This window comes from Bufo gargarizans, chromosome 2, assembly GCF_014858855.1.
Source record: "Bufo gargarizans isolate SCDJY-AF-19 chromosome 2, ASM1485885v1, whole genome shotgun sequence".
In the NCBI taxonomy this organism is placed as follows: domain Eukaryota; kingdom Metazoa; phylum Chordata; class Amphibia; order Anura; family Bufonidae; genus Bufo; species Bufo gargarizans.
The window spans coordinates 411985461-412004678 of NC_058081.1; the positions used below are offsets into that span (position 1 = coordinate 411985461).

General features: G+C 46.3%; 1 protein-coding gene across 3 annotated transcripts in view; it reads left to right on the forward strand.

The window, feature by feature from the left end:
- SPDL1 (spindle apparatus coiled-coil protein 1) overlaps positions 1–19218 on the forward strand; it is a 136640-nt gene that overhangs the window by 61131 nt on the left and 56291 nt on the right. For all 3 annotated transcript variants that reach the window (XM_044280874.1, XM_044280873.1, XM_044280875.1), the window contains 3 exons: positions 4516–4626; positions 12866–13006; positions 13380–13480. In XM_044280874.1, the coding sequence (XP_044136809.1) occupies positions 4516–4626; positions 12866–13006; positions 13380–13480 (353 nt within the window). The remainder of the gene's footprint in view (positions 1–4515; positions 4627–12865; positions 13007–13379; positions 13481–19218) is intronic.

The following is a 19218-nucleotide window of genomic DNA, read 5'->3' on the forward strand; positions in this document are numbered from 1 at the left end:
TACGTCCTAGAGAGCTGAGACCTGCTCTAAAACCTTCCCGGACACCTGATGTACTTGTGTGATAACATTTTGTGATTGTAAATGCAACTGTGCAGATTCCTTTAGCGGACACACGCACATATATACACTCAGCTTTATATATTAGATTACCGCAAAATTTGTACTCCTCCTCGGCTGAAAATACTCCTTGAAATTGTTAAGAGGAGTATTTTTACTTGTCTGGAAAAAAAAAATGTAGATCTAACTCCCTTCCATGCCATGGTCCTTAGGGACCACTGTATGGAAGGGAGTAACCATCGGGCCGCTTCTCTGCTGTGGCAACGGCCCGATGCTGTCCCTCGCCCCCCCTTCCCCCGCCATGTAGGATGGCCATCCTCGCCTCCATACAAGCAGTCTCTTCACCCCCCCCCCCCCACCTTGGGGATGGCCGGCGAGGCGACAAGCCCCCCCACCCCCTCCCTCCCTTCAGGATGGCCAGCGACACAACAATCCCCCCTCGCCGACCTGCCCCTTCCCCCTCAAGTCAAGGTTTTCAGAGCGGCATGGAGGGGCTAACCATAGCTCACTGGTCTGCTGTGGCAGCGTCCCGCTGGTTACCATGGCAACCGGACACTTCAAAAGTGTTTAAAAACTGCTCTTATTGTGTAAAACCAAAATATATAAAAAAAAAAAACAGACATTGGGTATCGCTTGCTCTATAAAAATATCACATGCGCTAACATGTCATAAAAACCGTGCCCAAAAATCAATTTTTATCACCTTACAACACGAAAAGTGTAATGCCAAGCAATCAAAAAGTCATATGTGCCCCAAAATGGTACCAATCAAACCATCGGCTTATTCCGCAAAAAATGATTGTGTGTGTGTGTGTGCAGACGTTTGGACATTAACATGACTGAAGGATCTTCCCCATTTAACTTCTGGGTCTCCAAATTGGGCACGTGGCCTAAGCTTACCCTTTACACCTTGGATTTGCTGACCTGGCCTGCAGCAAATGTATTGTCAGAATGGTTGTGTTTTGCATGGCAGCAGGGGTGATCACGTGTCCACAGCCGACGTGGATCCCACAGGACTTTGCAGATTGGCCACACCCAGCCATTGCTATACTCCAGCCCACTTTGTACAGTCTTTTTGCTATTTCTCAGTGTTTTAGGGCCTCCACAAACAAACAAAAGTAAAAAAAAAATTGTTGGCTACCTCTTCCGCCTGCATCGCCACTTCTGCCTCCTCTTCCGCCTGCATCACCGCGTCCGCCTCCTCTTCTACTCGGCCCTCTACCTCCTGGCTCAAGATTATTAAGTCTTTATATTGGCACAGTAGAGAAGTAAACTGGCCGCTCTCAGCTATTGTTACCCTTTGTGCGTTCTCTTTGCTATTCCCCAATGATTTGGGACCTCCACAAACAAAACAAAATAATAATGCCTACCTCTTCTGCGTGCACCACCCCATCTGCCTCCTCCTCCATTCGGGCCTCCACCTCTTGGCTTAAGATTATGTCTTATATTGGCAGACTAGAGAAGTATACTGGCTGCACCCCAAGAAATGGCTAAACGTCACACACAGAATTGACACACATTTAAAAAACTAAACTGAAACAATGTTGACTTCCTCCTCCTGCCGCTTTGACCTACACTGCCATGTCCCCCTCCTGGCTCAAGATTATTATTTGTAATATTGGCAGAGTAAACAAGGATACTGGCCACACCCCAAAAAATGGCTATAGGTCACGCACAGAATTAACAAATAAAAACAAGAAATTAAACACACACACACACACACACTTTGCTTCCTCCTCCTTTTCCACCTACACCTCCACTTCTACAGTCTCCTCAACTTCCTACTCCACTTGAACCTCCGCCTCCTGGTTCAAATTTTTTATTTTTTTTTATATGTATTTTGTTATCCACATTTTGTTTGCAGGGCAATTGTACTGCCCTTACCCCCATTGTGGATCATTTGGCAGCCCTCTAGCCCTTTCTATGACTGTTTGTTTTTTACAGCCATTTATCAGCCTCAAAGTTTGGGCCCCCATCGACTTAAATGAGGTTCGGGATCAATTTCGAACCCGAACATCTGCCAGTTCATTCATTCCTATTCTTTAACCATTCTTTGAACAACTTGAGTGCATAGAGTTGTTGTCTTGCTGCAATAACCAGCATACTCTTAAGATTCCTCTCATGGATAGATGTCCTTGCATTTTGCTTTAGAATTTAGCTCTGCCTCCAATGCCACCAGAGGTTAGGCAGCTATCATATTAGTCAATGTTCGACCCTTTAGATAGGCTTTGAGGCATGACTCCGATATTAGATAAGCCTACACCTCATCTGCAGACAGTTATTTTGGGCTGATTGCCCCTCATTAGTGCAGAGCAGAGTGTACTGGCTTAAACTGCATGAGAGGCATAAGTCAGGATTTGGGGTGTACCATCTCTCCATGGGGGAGAGAGCGCCTTAATCGGTATGAGGAAACCTTATAGGCCATATATGCGCCTCTGGAATTCTGGGAAGAAAGCTTTGCAAATGAGCTCTTTGCCTCTAATGCCGTCAGATGTAAGGGAGCTATCCTATAATCCCTTTAAATGGGCCTTGAGTCATAGGGCTATTTCACATGAGTGGATCCAGTGGGGGTAATACGCTTTGTGAAAGAGAGCGAAGCCCCGTTCCGGACAGCAGAGACTTGGAGCATTAACATGATTAATAATGCTCCGTGCCTCTTTGTGACCTTTTTACTACAAAATCACAGTGACCACTTTATCTCATTGTGATTTTGTAGTAAAAAGATCAGAGAGGCACGAGCATTATTAGTCATGTTAATGCTCTGTGTCTCTGCTGTCCGGAACGGGGCTTTCATGCAGCTGTTTACCCACCCGGCATCGGCTCGTGTGAAAGGGCCCATAGAGGCAGAGCTTTTTAACAGCTCATTTGCATCCCTTTCTTCACAGAAGAAGTCTTAGAGAGATAGTACCCCCCAAATCCTGGTATAATTCAGAAATCATTGTTTCATAGCAAGCTGTCCTGGCCCAGATGCAACAAAACTGTGTTTTACAGACTGGATGAGGAGTTCATGCTGAAATTAAATTTTGGGGAACTTTGTTCCAGTATCCTTCTTTTGGCTTGTCCAGATGATCCAGGCAACAATGTTCTTTTTGTTGAGCAGACACTTTTTCTTTGCAGTCCCGCCTGAACCTTTTGTTCAGTGTACTCATGAACATTAGCTAATGTGAGAAAGGCCTTTAGTTTTCCTGGTTTTCTGTGCCACCTTGCACACTGTTAAACACATTTTTGCGTAAACGTTATTTTGTCGACCACTCCTGGGGTGGATAATTATGGTCTTGAATTGTGTTGGTCTGTGGGTTGGTGGAGTCCAAACTCAGAGATGGTTTTGTAACCTTTTCCAGCCCAATGAGCATCTACAGTTCTTCTGAGGTCCTCAAAAATCTCATTTGTTTGTCTCTACAAACACTTTTTGTGAAGATCAGACTTTGATGGATACCTGTTCTTTAAATAAAACGAGTCATAAACACCTGATTGCTTAATTTCACCTTCAAATTGTCTGCCAATCCTAAGGGTACAGCCACATGGTCACGTTTCTGACGTGGTTAGGAAGCCAAAATCAGAAGTGGATCCTAAAAGGAGAAAAAGTGTAAAGGACAGATACAACTTTTTTTTTTTTTTTTTTAATTCACTTCTGGTCTTGGCTTTCAAAGATGCATGTAGAAATCTGACCTTGAGTGTAAATCTCATCTAGAAGGTTAAAACAAAACTAAATGTCACTGTCAGACTGGCGGAGTTTACTAAAATATCTGCTATGTGTCTAAAAAGTGGCACAAATTAGTGCAGCAAAGATTGCTATAGTTTATTCTGGCTTGCTTGGAAAGCGATGGGCTTTAGGGTACTTTCACACTTAGGGCAGAGGATTCCAGCAGGCAGTTCAGTCGCCGGAACTGCCTGCCGGATCCGGCAACCTGGACTCAAATGCGATTCAGTCTTACAAATACATTTCAATACCGGATCCGTGTTTCTGGTTGTCATCCGGAAAAATTGATCCGTTTTGCCGTAACACTTGGGGCAGGCATTAATGCATTTCAATGGAAATTAATGCTGGATCCGACATTCCGGCAAGTGTTCCGGATTTTTGGCTGGAGAGAAAACTGCAGCATGCTGCAGTATTTTCTCCGGCCAAAAAATGTAAGAGGGAACTGATGCATCCTGAATGGAATGCTCTCCATTCAGAATGCATTAGGATACAACTGATCAGTTTTTTTCCGGTATTGAGCCCCTGTGGCGGAACTCAATACCGGAAAAGAAAAACACTAGTTTTAAAGTACGCTTAGAGGGAAGGTGTGTCTTCGAGTGGAAAGCGGTGTGTCCTAAAATTTGCAGTTTTGGGTCAGACTTCTGGAACAAAATGTTTCCGCGCGCAAACTAGAAGTTGGTATAATTAAATAAATGTCTAGTCCAGCACCAGATTTTATCATCCAACTGCCACTGACAGAAATCTTTTGTGTGTTTTTAGGTGGAAGACCGTCGAGCTGAAATGGAACGTCAACTGATCGGTATGAAAGTCCAGTATCAATCGCTTAAAAAGCAACATGCTTTCTCCAGACAACAGATGCACCGAATGAAGGTATGGCTGCCATTTAATATTTTTGTCGACTAATAAATAACATTATATACACTCACCTAAAGAATTATTAGGAACACCTGTTCTATTTCTCATTAATGCGATTATCTAGTCAACCAATCACATGGCAGTTGCTTCAATGCATGTAGGGTTGTGGTCCTTTTCAAGACAATCTCCTGAACTCCAAACTGAATGTCAGAATGGGAAAGAAAGGTGGGCTACAACAGCAGAAGACCCCACCGGGTACCACTCATCTCCACTACAAATAGTGAAAAAGAGGCTACAATTTGCACGAGCTCACCAAAATTGGTCTGTTGAAGACTGAAAAAATGTTTCCTGGTCTGATGAGTCTTGATTTCTGTTGAGACATTTAAATGGTAGAGTCCGAATTTGGCGTAAACAGAATGAGAACATGTATCCATCATGCCTTGTTACCACTGTGCAGGCTGGTGGTGGTGTAATGGTGTGGGGGATGTTTTCTGGGCACACTTTTTAGGCCCCTTAGTGCCAATTGGCCATCGTTTAAATGCCACGGGCTACCTGAGCATTGTTTCTGACCATGTCTATCTCTTCATGACCACCATGTACCCATCCTTCTTTCCAAAATGGGGTCACTTGTGGGGTATTTATACTGCCCTGGCATTTTAGGGGCCCTAAAGCGTGAGAAGAAGTCTGGAATCCAAATGCCTAAAAATGCCCTCCTAAAAGGTACTCATTTTGAATTTGGGCCCCTTTGCGCATCTTGGCTGCAAAAAAGTGTCACACATGTGGTATCGCCGTACTCGGGAGAAGTAGGGCAATGTGTTTTGGGGTGTGTTTTTACATATACCCATGCTGGGTGAGAGAAATATCTCTGTCAAATGACAACTTTGTATAAAAAAAATGGTAAAAGTTGTCTTTTAGAAAGATATTTCTCTCACCCAGCATGGGTATATGTAAAAAGACACCCAAAAACACATTGCCCTACTTCTTCTGAGTATGGCGATACCGCATGTGTGACACATTTTTGCAGCCAAGATGTGCAAAGGGTCCCAATTTCCAATGAGTACTTTCAGGATTTCACAGTGCATTTTTACGAATTTAGATTCCAAACTACTTCTCACGCTCTAGGGCCCCTAAAATGCCAGGGCAGTATAAATACCCCACATGTGACCCCATTTTGGAAAGAAGATACCCCAAGGTATTCCGTGAGGGGTATAGTTAGTTCATGCACAATTTTATTTTTTGTCACAAGTTGGTGGAATATAAGATTTTGTAAGAAAAAAAAAAAAAAAAAATTATATATATATGTATATATATATATATAATTTTCCGCTAACTTATGACAAAAGTAAAAACTTCCATAAACTCACTATGCCCTTCAGCGAATACCTTAGGCTGTCTACTTTCCGAAATGGGGTCATTTGTGGGGTGTTTCTACTGTCTGGGCATTATAGAACCTTAGGAAACATGACAGGTTCTCAGAAAGTCAGAGCCGCTTCAAAATGCGGAAATTTACATTTTTGCACCATAGTTTGTAAATGCTATAACTTTTACCCAAACCAATAAATATACAATTATTGCATTTTTTTTATCAAAGACATGTAGAACAATAAATTTAGAGAAAAATGTATATAGAAATGTAGTTTTAATTGAAAAATTTTATAACCGAAAGTGAAAATGATGTTTTTTTGCTAAAATTTCGGTCAATTTTGATTAATATCAAAAAAAGTAAAAATGTCAGCAGCAATGAAATACCACCAAATGAAAGCTCTATTAGTGAGAAGAAAAGGAGGTAAAATTCATTTGCGTGGTAATTTGTATGACCGAGCAATAAACCGTGAAAGTAGTGCAGTGCAGAATTGTAAAAAGTGGTCTGGTCATTAAGGGGGTTTAAGCTAGGGGAGCTGAGGTGGTTAAAGGGATTCGGTCACCAGGATGTCACTTACTGAGCTGTTAGCATGACCACATCAGTCTTCACGATTTATATTACAATATACTAGTATTACTGCCCTGTGTCTTGTAATTTTGTCTATAAAATTGCTTTTATTAATATGCAAATTATTTAAATAAGGAGCCCAAGGGCCTGTCCCTCTGTCCGTTGGAGCCCAGCTGCACCCCTTCTCCTTGAGCCCAGCACCGCCCCACTGCCAATTTATTCACTCCTCATCGTCGACCGCATATGCCTGGTGCGCTATGTAATCTCGCGCATGTGCCGTGGAAAGACCAGTCAGCGCATGCGCAATGTGTAGGCCGATGCCAGGACGCCGCGCGGGAGCTGATAGGTCTTTCCACACTGCATGCGCGAGATTACAGCGCACCAAGCATATGAGGTCGGCCATGAGAAGTGAATAAATTAGCAGTGGGGCTGTGCTGGGCTCAAGGCGAAGGGGTGCAGCTGGGCTCCAACGGACAAAGGGACAGCCCCTTGGGCTCCTTGTTTAGGCAATTTGCATATTAATAAAAGCTATTTTATAGACAAATTACAAGACACAGGGCAGTAATACTAGTATATTGTAATATAAATCATGGAGACTTATTTGGTCATGTTAACAGCTCATTAAGTGAAATCCTGGAGACAGAATCCCTTTAAGTGAAAGGCTTGCTGACTTCCATTGTCTAATGCAGGTAATTTTTTTGGGAATATCTCAGGAACGGTAAGTCCTAGAGAGCGGAGACCCGGTCTAAAACTTTCCCGGACACTTTATAATGAACCCTTTGGAATGATAAAATGTGATCTGATCTTCATCTAAGTCACAACAATAGACAATCGCAGTCTGCTTTAGCTAATAACACAAATAATTAAATGTTACCATGTTTTTATTGAACACGCCATGTAAACATTCACAGTTCAGGTGGAAAAAGTATGTGAACCCTTTGGTTGAAATTATTGCTGTCAAAAGAGGTTCAACCAGTTATTAAATCAAACGTTTCCTGTAGTTGCAGATCAGACGTGCACAACGGTCAGGGGCAATTCTTGACCATTCCTCTTTAGGGTACTTTCACACTTGCGGCAGGACGGATCCGGCAGGCTGGTCTCCCCGTCTGATCCGTCCTTCCACTGTTTCGCCGGACCGCCGCTCCGTCCCCATTGACTATAATGGGGACAGGGGCGGAGCTCCGGCGGTGCACGGCGAAAGCCGCTGGACTAAAGTCCGGCGGCTTTCGCCGTGCACCGCGGTGCTGGGACGGAGCGGTGGTCCGGCGAAACAGCGGAAGGACGGATTCGACAGGGAGGCCAGCCTGCCGGATCCATCCTGCCGCAAGTGTGCCGAAACCGTACTTATTGCTGGATCCATCCTGCCGAAAACCATATTTATTATACAACAAAATACTGACACAAAATAGGGAACTAATTATAATAATTTATTTTGGTGTCAGTTTGCATATTTAAAGAATAAGGAGCTATAGTCTGAAAAAAAAAATACCTTTTTAAAAATGTTTTGTACAGTTCCCCCAAATAAAACTAAGAAATAAATTATAAGGCCCTATATGTCAAGTAAAAAAAATTGTTGCAAAAATTATTTTGGTATTTCCAACACATAAAACATAAAGTTCCAAATGTTTAAACCACCACGTGTGCTAAATCACAAAAAAGTGTCTGTTCAGGCCTGGTTATTAAAGGGTTAACCAATAAGCGCTTTCCCCACTAGTAAGGGAAAATGCTTACTGGTTATTACATGGTGCCTGTAACTTGGGGGCAGGAGGTTGTTATAACCAATAAGCACCATCCTCTGCTGTGAAGGAAAGCTAGGATTTATAAATAGGAGGCAGGATGGAATGAAATGTCGCCACTTTTCCAGGTTTTACCTGTAAAAATGTATTTATTTTATATATATATATATATATATATATATATATATATATATATACAGGTCCTTCTCAAAAAATTAGCATATTGTGATAAAATTAATTATTTTCTGTAATGTACTGATAAACATTAGACTTTCATATATTTTACATTCATTACACACCAACTGAAGTAGTTCAAGCCTTTTATTGTTTTAATATTGATGATTTTGGCATACAGCTCATGAAAACCCCAAATTCCTATCTCAAAAAATTAGCATATCATGAAAAGGTTCTCTAAACGAGCTATTAACCTAATCATCTGAATCAGCTAATTAACTCTAAACACCTGCAAAAGATTCCTGAGACTTTTAAAAACTCCCAGCCTGGTTCATTACTCAAAACCGCAATCATGGGTAAGACTGCCAACCTGACTGCTGTCCAGAAGGCCATCATTGACACCCACCCTCAAGCAAGAGGGTAAGACAATGAAAGAAATTTCTGAACGAATAGGCTGTTCCCAGAGTGCTGTATCAAGGCACCTCAGTGGGAAGTCTGTGGGAAGGAAAAAGTGTGGCAGAAAACGCTGCACAACGAGAAGAGGTGACCGGACCCTGAGGAAGATTGTGGAGAAGGACCGATTCCAGACCTTGGGGGACCTGCGGAAGCAGTGGACTGAGTCTGGAGTAGAAACATCCAGAGCCACCGTGTACAGGCGTGTGCAGGAAATGGGCTACAGGTGCCGCATTCCCCAGGTCAAGCCACTTTTGAACCAGAAACAGCGGCAGAAGCGCCTGACCTGGGCTACAGAGAAGCAGCACTGGACTGTTGCATGTCATTCGGAAATCAAGGTGCCAGAGTCTGGAGGAAGACTGGGGAGAGGGAAATGCCAAAATGCCTGAAGTCCAGTGTCAAGTACCCACAGTCAGTGATGGTCTGGGGTGCCATGTCAGCTGCTGGTGTTGGTCCACTGTGTTTTATCAAGGGCAGGGTCAATGCAGCTAGCGATCAGGAGATTTTGGAGCACTTCATGCTTCCATCTGCTGAAAAGCTTTATGGAGATGAGGATTACATTTTTCAGCACGACCTGGCACCTGCTCACAGTGCCAAAACCACTGGTAAATGGTTTACTGACCATGGTATTACTGTGCTCAATTGGCCTGCCAACTCTCCTGACCTGAACCCCATAGAGAATCTGTGGGATATTGGGAAGAGAAAGTTGAGAGACGCAAGACCCAACACTCTGGATGAGCTTAAGGCCGCTATCGAAGCATCCTGGGCCTCCATAACACCTCAGCAGTGCCACAGGCTGATTGCCTCCATGCCACGCCGCATTGAAGCAGTCATTTCTGCAAAAGGATTCCCGACCAAGTATTGAGTGCATAACTGAACATAATTATTTGAAGGTTGACTTTTTTTGTATTAAAAACACTTTTCTTTTATTGGTCGGATGAAATATGCTAATTTTTTTAGATAGGAATTTTGGGTTTTCATGAGCTGTATGCCAAAATCATCAATATTAAAACAATAAAAGGCTTGAACTACTTCAGTTGTGTGTAATGAATCTAACATATATGAAAGTCTAATGTTTATCAGTACATTACAGAAAATAATGAACTTTATCACAATATGCAAATTTTTTGAGAAGGACCTGTATATGCTGCAGTAAACGAATATTTTAGTAATCGAGTATTCTATCGATTATATTTCTCGATTCATCGAGTAATCTAATAAAAACCTACTTAAAATAACGTACGTAATTAGGCATGTTTGAAGTGGTTAATGGAAACACCTTGGCATTAGGCATGTATAAAGTTATTGGTTTGTAGAGGTTAATGAAAGCACTTTGGAGGTGCCTTCATTAACCCCTCTCTAAACCAATAACTTTATACATGCCAAGGTGGTGCCTGCAGCCTCCATTAACTACTCTCTCTCCATCTGCCTTTCATTTCAATATCAATTTACAGTGACTCAGTGCCCCCGATTCCCCCCTAGCGTGCCTCAAGTGCTGTTAACTTAAATTACCTAATGGCACTAGTGAGGAGGGCGCAGCCGCAGACACATGGGGTCCGAGACCGTCTTCATCCCAGCATGCACTGGGACCTTAAGTGACGTCAGACACACATCGTTAGCCGGCGCGATGATGATGTATGAGAGCAACTGCGCATTACGCAAAGTCCTGCCTCTCTGGCCTCCGGAGGACACGGAAGCGGTGAGTGAGACGCTTAATTTCACTCCCGCTCCGTGATCATGTGATGTAACGATTACTCGATGCAGGGAAACTTTTTGACTCGATTTAATCGAGTTATTCGAATAATCGTTTCAGCCGATATATATATATATATATATATATATATATTACATTTTTTTTTATTTTTTTAACAACTTCACACAGCATTTCCCCTGAAACAGAAGATTCATACTTGCCTGCTCCACGCATGCACCCTCTGCCTCCGGTTTTTGCGCTGTTTATGCCTGGCAGTGCATGGCCATGGTCACATACACCGCTCCAGTCAATGACTTGCTTCAGTGGTGACCATGCTGCTTGTGGCCACATCACCGCTGAAGTCAGTTTTTGGCTGTAGAGATGCATGTGACCGTCGCTATAAACTGCCAGGTGAAAAAAGCGTGGGGTTGGAAGATGGGGCCAGTACGGAGGACCGAATCGGCGGGGAGCAGGTTAGTTTTACTCTTCGGTTTCAGGGGCCCTGCTGCTGGAACATGTTAGAAATTCGTTTTACTGGGAAATCCCTTTAAGCCCCTAATACACTGTGATATTCAGGTCAATTACTGGGAACAAGTCTTCATAGGAACTAGGCCTGCACAATATATCGCAATCGCAATAAATCGCCATATCAAATCGCCAATTAGCCGACCCAAAAATGCTGGAATTGTATTACCATATTTTTCGCTTTATAAGACTAACTTTTTTCCCCCCAAAAGTGGGGGGAAAATGGCAGTGCGTCTTATAAAGCGATGGTAGACTTTTTACGTGGCTGACACGGATGTATCGCCGGCTGCTATGTTGCACAGCGCGTCCGGTGATACATCAGTTACAGTGCGGGGAGGGAGGAGGGGCTGGAGGCAAGTCGTTATTTTAATGAACAAATGTTCTTCTATTTATTCTATTTATCTGTTCTGTGCAGTGTATTAAGAAAATGGCAAGTTGTATATTTTGTACTTTTGCAGTAATGCAAATATGTTATTTAATTTAGTAAAAGATGTTTTATTTTGAAAAACACTGTGCATTTCAGTTCTTGAGTTAAGCATAACTACATTTCAGCATTATCAGTAATTTCTGTGTGCTTTTGCCCTGAAAATCCAAGCAAATAGACCTCTAGCACAATTCCCTTTAAATATCGCATCACATATCGTTAACGCAGGGCTCGACAAATCCCAGGCGCCAGGTCGCCATGGCGACCAGGAATTTAGTCCTGGCGCTTGGGTATTTGTCAGCCCGTTTTCAAAGGTGCCTGGGCGATGGGTGCGGAGCGCTGTTCTGTCCGGAGGCAGCACAGGAGTGGAGATGAGCGGAGAGCTGTGTGACGGTGCCTTAGGTTCCCTATACCCGGCTGCTCTTTAGACACGCTCCCTGCCCATGGCTGAGCGTACGCCGCCGCGGAAGTCCACTGTGACAGACGTGATGAGGAGAAGCGCCGCCCTGCCCCCAGCGGGCTCGGGCCACCCATGTGCTCTATAAGCGGAATGCAGAGTCTGGCCTGGCAGCACGTTAAGCAGCTGCTGTGTCTGATGGGCCGGAGGCCTGACCTGCTGTGCGGGGGCCATAGCGCTGACCTGCGCCCTCCTCGTGGCTCTCAGGTTCACCTGCAGGTAACTTACACGCCTCCAGTGCAAATTACTACTACTCTCATCCAAGTGAGGCAGGAGCCTGAGGTGTCAGCACATGTACACTGTATGCCATAGTCCTATATACTGTACATATAGCATGGTCCTGTATACTGCGTATGTAACATAGTATACAGCACGTACACTGAATGTCAGTCATATACTGTACATATATCATGGTCCTGTATACTGCATATACCATACTATACAGCACATGTACACTGCATATGTAACATGGTATACAGTATTATTGGGGGGGCTCTATGGAGAAGTGGGGGGGGGGAGCACTATGGGGGAATCTACTGGGGGCTTTATGACGCGGCTCCGCCTGGCTCCTAACTTTTTTAGCTGGCTCCTAGATTCCAAGGAAATTTGTCAAGCCCTGCGTTAACGCAATTTTTAGGGCCCTAATTGCAATCACACAAAATTCCCATATTGTGCAGCCCTAATAGGAACGCTCATTCATTATAACTGGACTGTATAATCGTGCCACACATCATTCTCTGTAATCAGGGATATGATACCGATTATCAATATAACTAAATGAAGGAGGAATGACTGTGATGACTATCACTCCTCCTCAATCACTTTAATTTTTTTTAAATATAAAACTTATTCATATTTTCAGGTGCAAATAGCAACTCTGTTGCAGCTGAAAGGCTCCCAAACTGACCCTGAACAGCTGGAAAGGTTACAGTCAATGGTTGCACAGAAGAACAGTGAAGTTGAGAAACTGCTACTAAGAGTTCGCCAATTAGAAAAATGTCAGGTATGGTAAAGTGCATTGCCCATTGTTTAATTTTTAGAAAGGCTTTGCTAACTGATACATCTTCTTCCAGCTCATGAGTTTAACAAAAAAATATTTATATAAATTTTAAACTGACACCCAAACACCTGATTTATTTTAAGAATGCCGCCTTATACTCATGAACACTTTCATACAACTGAGCATCAAAGTGTAATGTTTTGTGGTAAAAATGCATAAAAATTCATAATTGTGGGTTAAATTCATACCAAAGTAGAGTCGTATGTTGAAGAGCCACAGATTAAGGTGTAATTTACAGACTTTCCCTTGAAATGCTGCAGACTCTAACATTCACAAGCATTATAATTTTGTTTTTCTTTTTTAAATCCTGGAGCAGAACTATGAAAATGGCCCATCAAAGATAAATACTGACACTTTGGTACAAGGTGATGAAGCCTATTATGTTGATTTACTTAAAATGAAATTGGAGAATTCAAGGTTTGTAATATTTGTTTGATTCCTATATGTGAGAGTTAACAGCATGTTAGAAATTAACTAGTTTTCTCTTTTCCCCACAACAGCACCACAGAGAGAGAGGATCCGCCCCAAGGGACAGGAAACCTGCAGAATGAAAAGGTGGAGCGCCTCTCCCACCTCAGTGTGGTTTCCTGTCCTTGGAGTGAGAGACCTGCAGTTTCTCTTTCAGGTTCTTACCCGTAGCAAGGAAGTAACATAGTACATAAGTCCCAGAGATGTTCTAAAGGCCTATGAGATGCATACCTGCTGGGGTCTATCGCCCATATGTTGGGCTGGCAGGACCCTAAGAGCCGGTGGTGGTCAGGGGCTTCCACTTGGCTCTTGCGGCACATGCGTGTGCGCTCCTCAATGGGAGTGAGGCCATGCTGAAACAAAGGAAATGGAAGCAGCCCCATGTGGGGTTTTTTATTCCTCCGCATGCGGCCGGGACCAAGCGGGGATTGGGGTTTTCTGGAGCTGGTTTTTCCTTTGCATGCGGTCCAGAGGAGGAGAGAGAGTGCAAGGTTTTACAGCAAATGTTTGTGTTGTAGGGCCTGGTTGACTGTCTCATAGCTTGGTTGACTGCCTCGGGTCTTCGGGTCCTGGCTGGGTGCCTCGGGGCTTCGGGTCCTGGCTGGGTGCCTCGGGGCTTCGGGTCCTGGCTGGGTGCCTCGGGGCTTCGGGTCCTGGCTGGGTGCCTCGGGGCTTCGGGGGCCTGGCTGGGTGCCTCGGGGCTTCGGGGGCCTGGCTGGGTGCCTTTGGGCTTCGGGGGCCTGGCTGGGTGCCTTTGGGCTTCGGGGGCCTGGCTGGGTGCCTTTGGGCTTCGGGGGCCTGGCTGGGTGCCTTTGGGCTTCGGGGGCCTGGCTGGGTGCCTTTGGGCTTCGGGGGCCTGGCTGGGTGCCTTTGGGCTTCGGGGGCCTGGCTGGGTGCCTTTGGGCTTCGGGGGCCTGGCTGGGTGCCTTTGGGCTTCGGGGGCCTGGCTGGGTGCCTTTGGGCTTCGGGGGCCTGGCTGGGTGCCTTTGGGCTTCGGGGGCCTGGCTGGGTGCCTTTGGGCTTCGGGGGCCTGGCTGGGTGCCTTTGGGCTTCGGGGGCCTGGCTGGGTGCCTTTGGGCTTCGGGGGCCTGGCTGGGTGCCTTTGGGCTTCGGGGGCCTGGCTGGGTGCCTTTTGGGCTTCGGGGGCCTGGCTGGGTGCCTTTGGGCTTCGGGGGCCTGGCTGGGTGCCTCGGGGCTTCGGGTCCTGGCTGGGTGCCTCGGGGCTTCGGGTGCCTCCGGGGCTTCACTGCTGCTGGCCAGCCAGGCCCCCCGATGTGTGTACAGTAGAATACCTGTCATTCTTCAGCCTCAGCAGGGATTGGGAGCGGATGAGAAAGATGCTGGGCACTGGGACAGAACACTGGAGACAATTGAGTCCTTTGAGGGTTTTTTTTAACCCCTGCCCCGAGAACCCCCTTAAGAAATATAAATAAAGACTAAAATAGTTGCACAGCTAGAGTTAGCAACCTAATGTTGAAGGGATTTTCCCATCTTATATATTTATGACTTATCCATAGAGTATGCTGTGAGAAAAACTGTACTTGTCACCGTCACAGGGAAATTTAATAGATAATCAACCTGTTAATTGGGTCGGTGAGACTTGCCACAGTCACAGCGAAATATAATAGTAATATGGTCACATGTTAGGCCCCATGCACACGGCCGTTGTTCACAGCCGTGTGCGGGCCGTGGAACCGCGGCCTGGATCCCTCCTGAGAGCAGGAGCGCACGGCGTCACTGGTTGCTATGACGCCGTGCGCTCCCTGCTGCCGGCACAGTACAGTAATACACTGGTATAGATCATACCAGTGTATTACTGTATTGCGGCGGCAGCAGGGAGCGCACGGCGTCATAGCAACCAGTGACGCCGTGCGCTCCTGCTCTCAGCAGGAATCCAGGCCGCGGTTCCACAGCCCGCACACGGCTGTGAACAACGGCCGTGTGCATGGGGCCTAACAGTGACATCGTTTATAAGGCTGAAAAGAGACATCTGTCCATCCAGTTCAGCCTGTTATCCTGCAAGTTGATCCAGAAGAAGGCAAATAAACCCATGTGAGGTAGAAGCCAGTTTTCCCCACTTTTGGGGGGGGGAAAAATTCCTTCCCGACTCCAATCGGGATAACTCCCTGGATCAAAAGTTAATAACTGTTAATTTGGGTGGCGAGACATTTTATTTATTTATTTATTTATTTATTTATTTCTTGTACTAAACGCCTCTTTTGAATCTGTGACACGGATATACAATTGTTCGTCTGTCAGCAAATTTTGTGGGTGACCGTAACAAAATGAGAGCATCAACTAGGGGTCGTGGTGTTGGTGGAGCTTCTGCTGCAGTGAGAGGACATGGTCGATATGTGCCAGCTACACGCCCAAATGAAACACTTTCCTTTGGTGCACCCAGGCGAGAGGACCTTCTGCGTCATCTAGTAGGCCCGAATACCGCTCTCAGAATGAGGCCAGAGCAAGTAGAGGCGGTAGTAGATTGGATAGCTGAGAGTGCCTTCAGTTTCTTCACATGGTTTTCCACCTGGTCCACTGCTGAAAGCGCAGCGTTGTCATCGGCAGCCCACGGCATCAGTCTTACACCTCAACCCCTTGCATATCAGCGAAGCAGTCTGAGGCCGAAGTCATGCAGCAGTCTCTGATGACAAAACACAGGTGTCAACTGCTGCAGCTTAATGCACTGTGCAGACTGGCCAGGAGGGGGTGGAGGATGATTAGGTCCTAGCACCTCGCATGGCATCCTTGTCATGCCAGTCAAGCAGCTCAAGCCTCACAGCAAAAGAGCGAGCAGAGTGCAAAAGCAGAGTGGCCGTCCCACTTCCAGTACCCCTGCTACTTCCAAACGTGCCAAGAGACATGGCACACCAAAGCCAGCGCAAAGGAGTTCCCTGGCGGTTTTTCAGGCAGTGTACTGATGACGGGACACTGGTGGTTTGAACGCTGTGCAGTCATAGCCTGAAGTGAGGCATAAATGTTTAAACCTGATCACCACCTGCATTATCTAGCATCTAACTGCAAAGCACGAGCTGCAGTGTAGTAGATACCTCAAGAACCACAAAAGATTAGAGGCTTCTCCTGCTCGCTCCTCTGCTGTGGTCTCTCCCACTTCCTCCCCCTCTGGAGCGACAGTGGCACCTGCCATCCCGCAAACAGGATGTGGCGGCAACACCGCAACCTCTGTCATAGTCTCCAAGCATCTCCACACTGTCCCATGGAAGCGTTCAGCTGTCCATCCCCCCCCCCCCAAACACTGGAGAGAAAGAGGAAGTACCCCCTTACCCACCCGCAAGCACTGGCCCTGAATGCCAACATTTCAGAAATGCTGCGTTCCATCCGGTGGAGACAGAGTTTTAAAAACGTCATGAAGATAGCTGTTCCACGGTCCGTGGTTCCCAGCTGCCAGTACTTTTCCATCCCTGCCCTGCCCTGCACGAACAAGTGGCAGAAAAAAAAAATCAGGTGTGCGCCATCAGTGGCAAGGTCCACATAACCGCCGACATGTAGACCAGTAAGTATGGGAAGGGACGTTATATGTCCCTAACTGCCCATTGGGCAAATGTAGTGGCGGCTGTGCCTGAGGCGGACAGTGGTTTGGACCGAGGTTTGCTGGACGTTTCTCTGTGCCGCCTCCTCCTCCGGTTCCTACCTCTACCACCACCTCATCAAGTCAGCGCAACACCTGCACCACCAACTTCAGCACAGCCAGGGGGAAATGACATGAGGCTGTTCTGAAACTAGTATGTTTGGGTGGAAGACCCCCACACCGCGCCGAAGCAGTGGGAAAGCATGGAAGAACAGACTGAATAGTGGTTGGTGCCGCTGAGCCTTAAGCCAAGCCTGGTGGTGTGCAACAACGGCCGAAATGTCGTAGCAGCTCTGGGCCAAGCCAGTTTCATGCACATCCCTTTCCTGACGCATGTGCTGAACTTGGTGCAGAGGTTCCTGAAAAATGACCCTGATTATGTCAGAGCTGCTGCAGAAAGTGAGGGCCGTATGTGCGTGCTTACTGCATTCTCGCCCTGCTGCTGCTTGCCTGTCTGCGCTGCAGCCTAACTTCGGCCTTCCTGCTCACCGCTTCGTATGCGATGTACTCACAAGGTGGAACTCCACCTTACACATGCTGGAAAGACTGTGCGAGCAGCAGCAGATGATGGTGACGTTTCAGCTGCAGCACGCACTGGTGAGTGGCTCTGTGGACTAGCACCATTTCACCACCACAGAGTGGGCCTCCATGCGGGACGTGTGTATTGTGCTGCGCTACTTCGAATACTCAATCAACATGGCCAGTGTGGATGATGCCGTCATCAGCCTTACTATCCCATTTCTTTGTCCTTGAAAAAATGCTTCAGGCGCTGATGGATGATGATGTATCACAGGCGGAGGAGGAATAGGGATCATTCCCATGGTTACCAGGCCAATCGTCTATAGGTGACTCAGTGGGTGGGTTCCTGCACCAACAGCGGCCAGGTACCCAACTGTCCAGCCAGGTCACAGTATTGGAGGAGGAAATTCAGGGGTTGGCAGCACTACTCATCCCACTCATTTGGGTACTGACCAGGAAATGGCTTACAAGCCAAATGGTGCGCACAGATAGGGATCCTGGCTGGGGGTCCCAACTCATCCAGACAATTCAAAAATCTGCAGCACTCGCCGGTAAATGATGAAAATAGTGGTGATTTATTCACTCAAGCAGCCAGTATACAGCGACGTTTCGACCTCAGTTGGTCTTTATCAAGCAGTCGCATACGAGCAAGTACATGCTGCAATGCCTGCGCAACAGCCACAAAGTTGCCCTCATTCTTACCGCCGTCCTTACATCACTGGAGTGTGAACGGAAGATACATGGGTACAAGCGAACACTGGTAGACACGCTACTGATGGCACTCCCACCTTACCATCAGGAGCTCAGTGAAAGTATAAGACTGAGGAGGAGCTCAGTGGAAGCATAAGACTGAGGAGGCGGTTGAAGTTGCCAATGCAGCAGGGGGCACCATCGGCACCTCAGAAGGGAAGTGAAATGTGGAAAAGCTTTGTGCATGCTACAATATACAGCACTACCATCTGATACGGACTGTCTTAGCAGGAGGCAGCGTTTCAGCTACATGGTGGAACAGTATGTGTCCACACGTACTGACTGACGGATCTGCCCCATTTAACTTCTGGGTCTCTCTTCCCCCCAAAAACAAACATTAAGAATTGTAATCAGACACGACCCATTTTGCATCCATCCAACTAATGTGGGAGAGGAAATTCTTTGGTGGAGTGTGTCTGGTAACACGTTAAGGACCTATGACGAGTATATTCGTCATGAAGCACTGATACTTAGAGCTCCATGACGAGTATACTCGTCATGGCATTAAACTGTCACCATGTCTGCAGACATGTTGACAGCGATGAGTACCTGGCTGTTACACACAGCCAGGGACCCAGGATCAATGCCGAGGGGGGTCCTGTGACACCCCCCCCCCCCCGTATCTGCGATCGCTGCAAACCGGATCGCTGCAAATATTCTCCCCCCCCGCAACCCTGAATGATTTTATGTCTGCGGCGTGTGGGGGATTTGCAGGCGGGACCGCGATCCCCCGCCCACCGCCTCTTGAATTTTCATTGGTGGTCAGTGGTTTATACTAGATTGTCAGCACATTGCAGAGGGAGGGAGCTCCCCTCCTTCCCCGTCTGCTCAG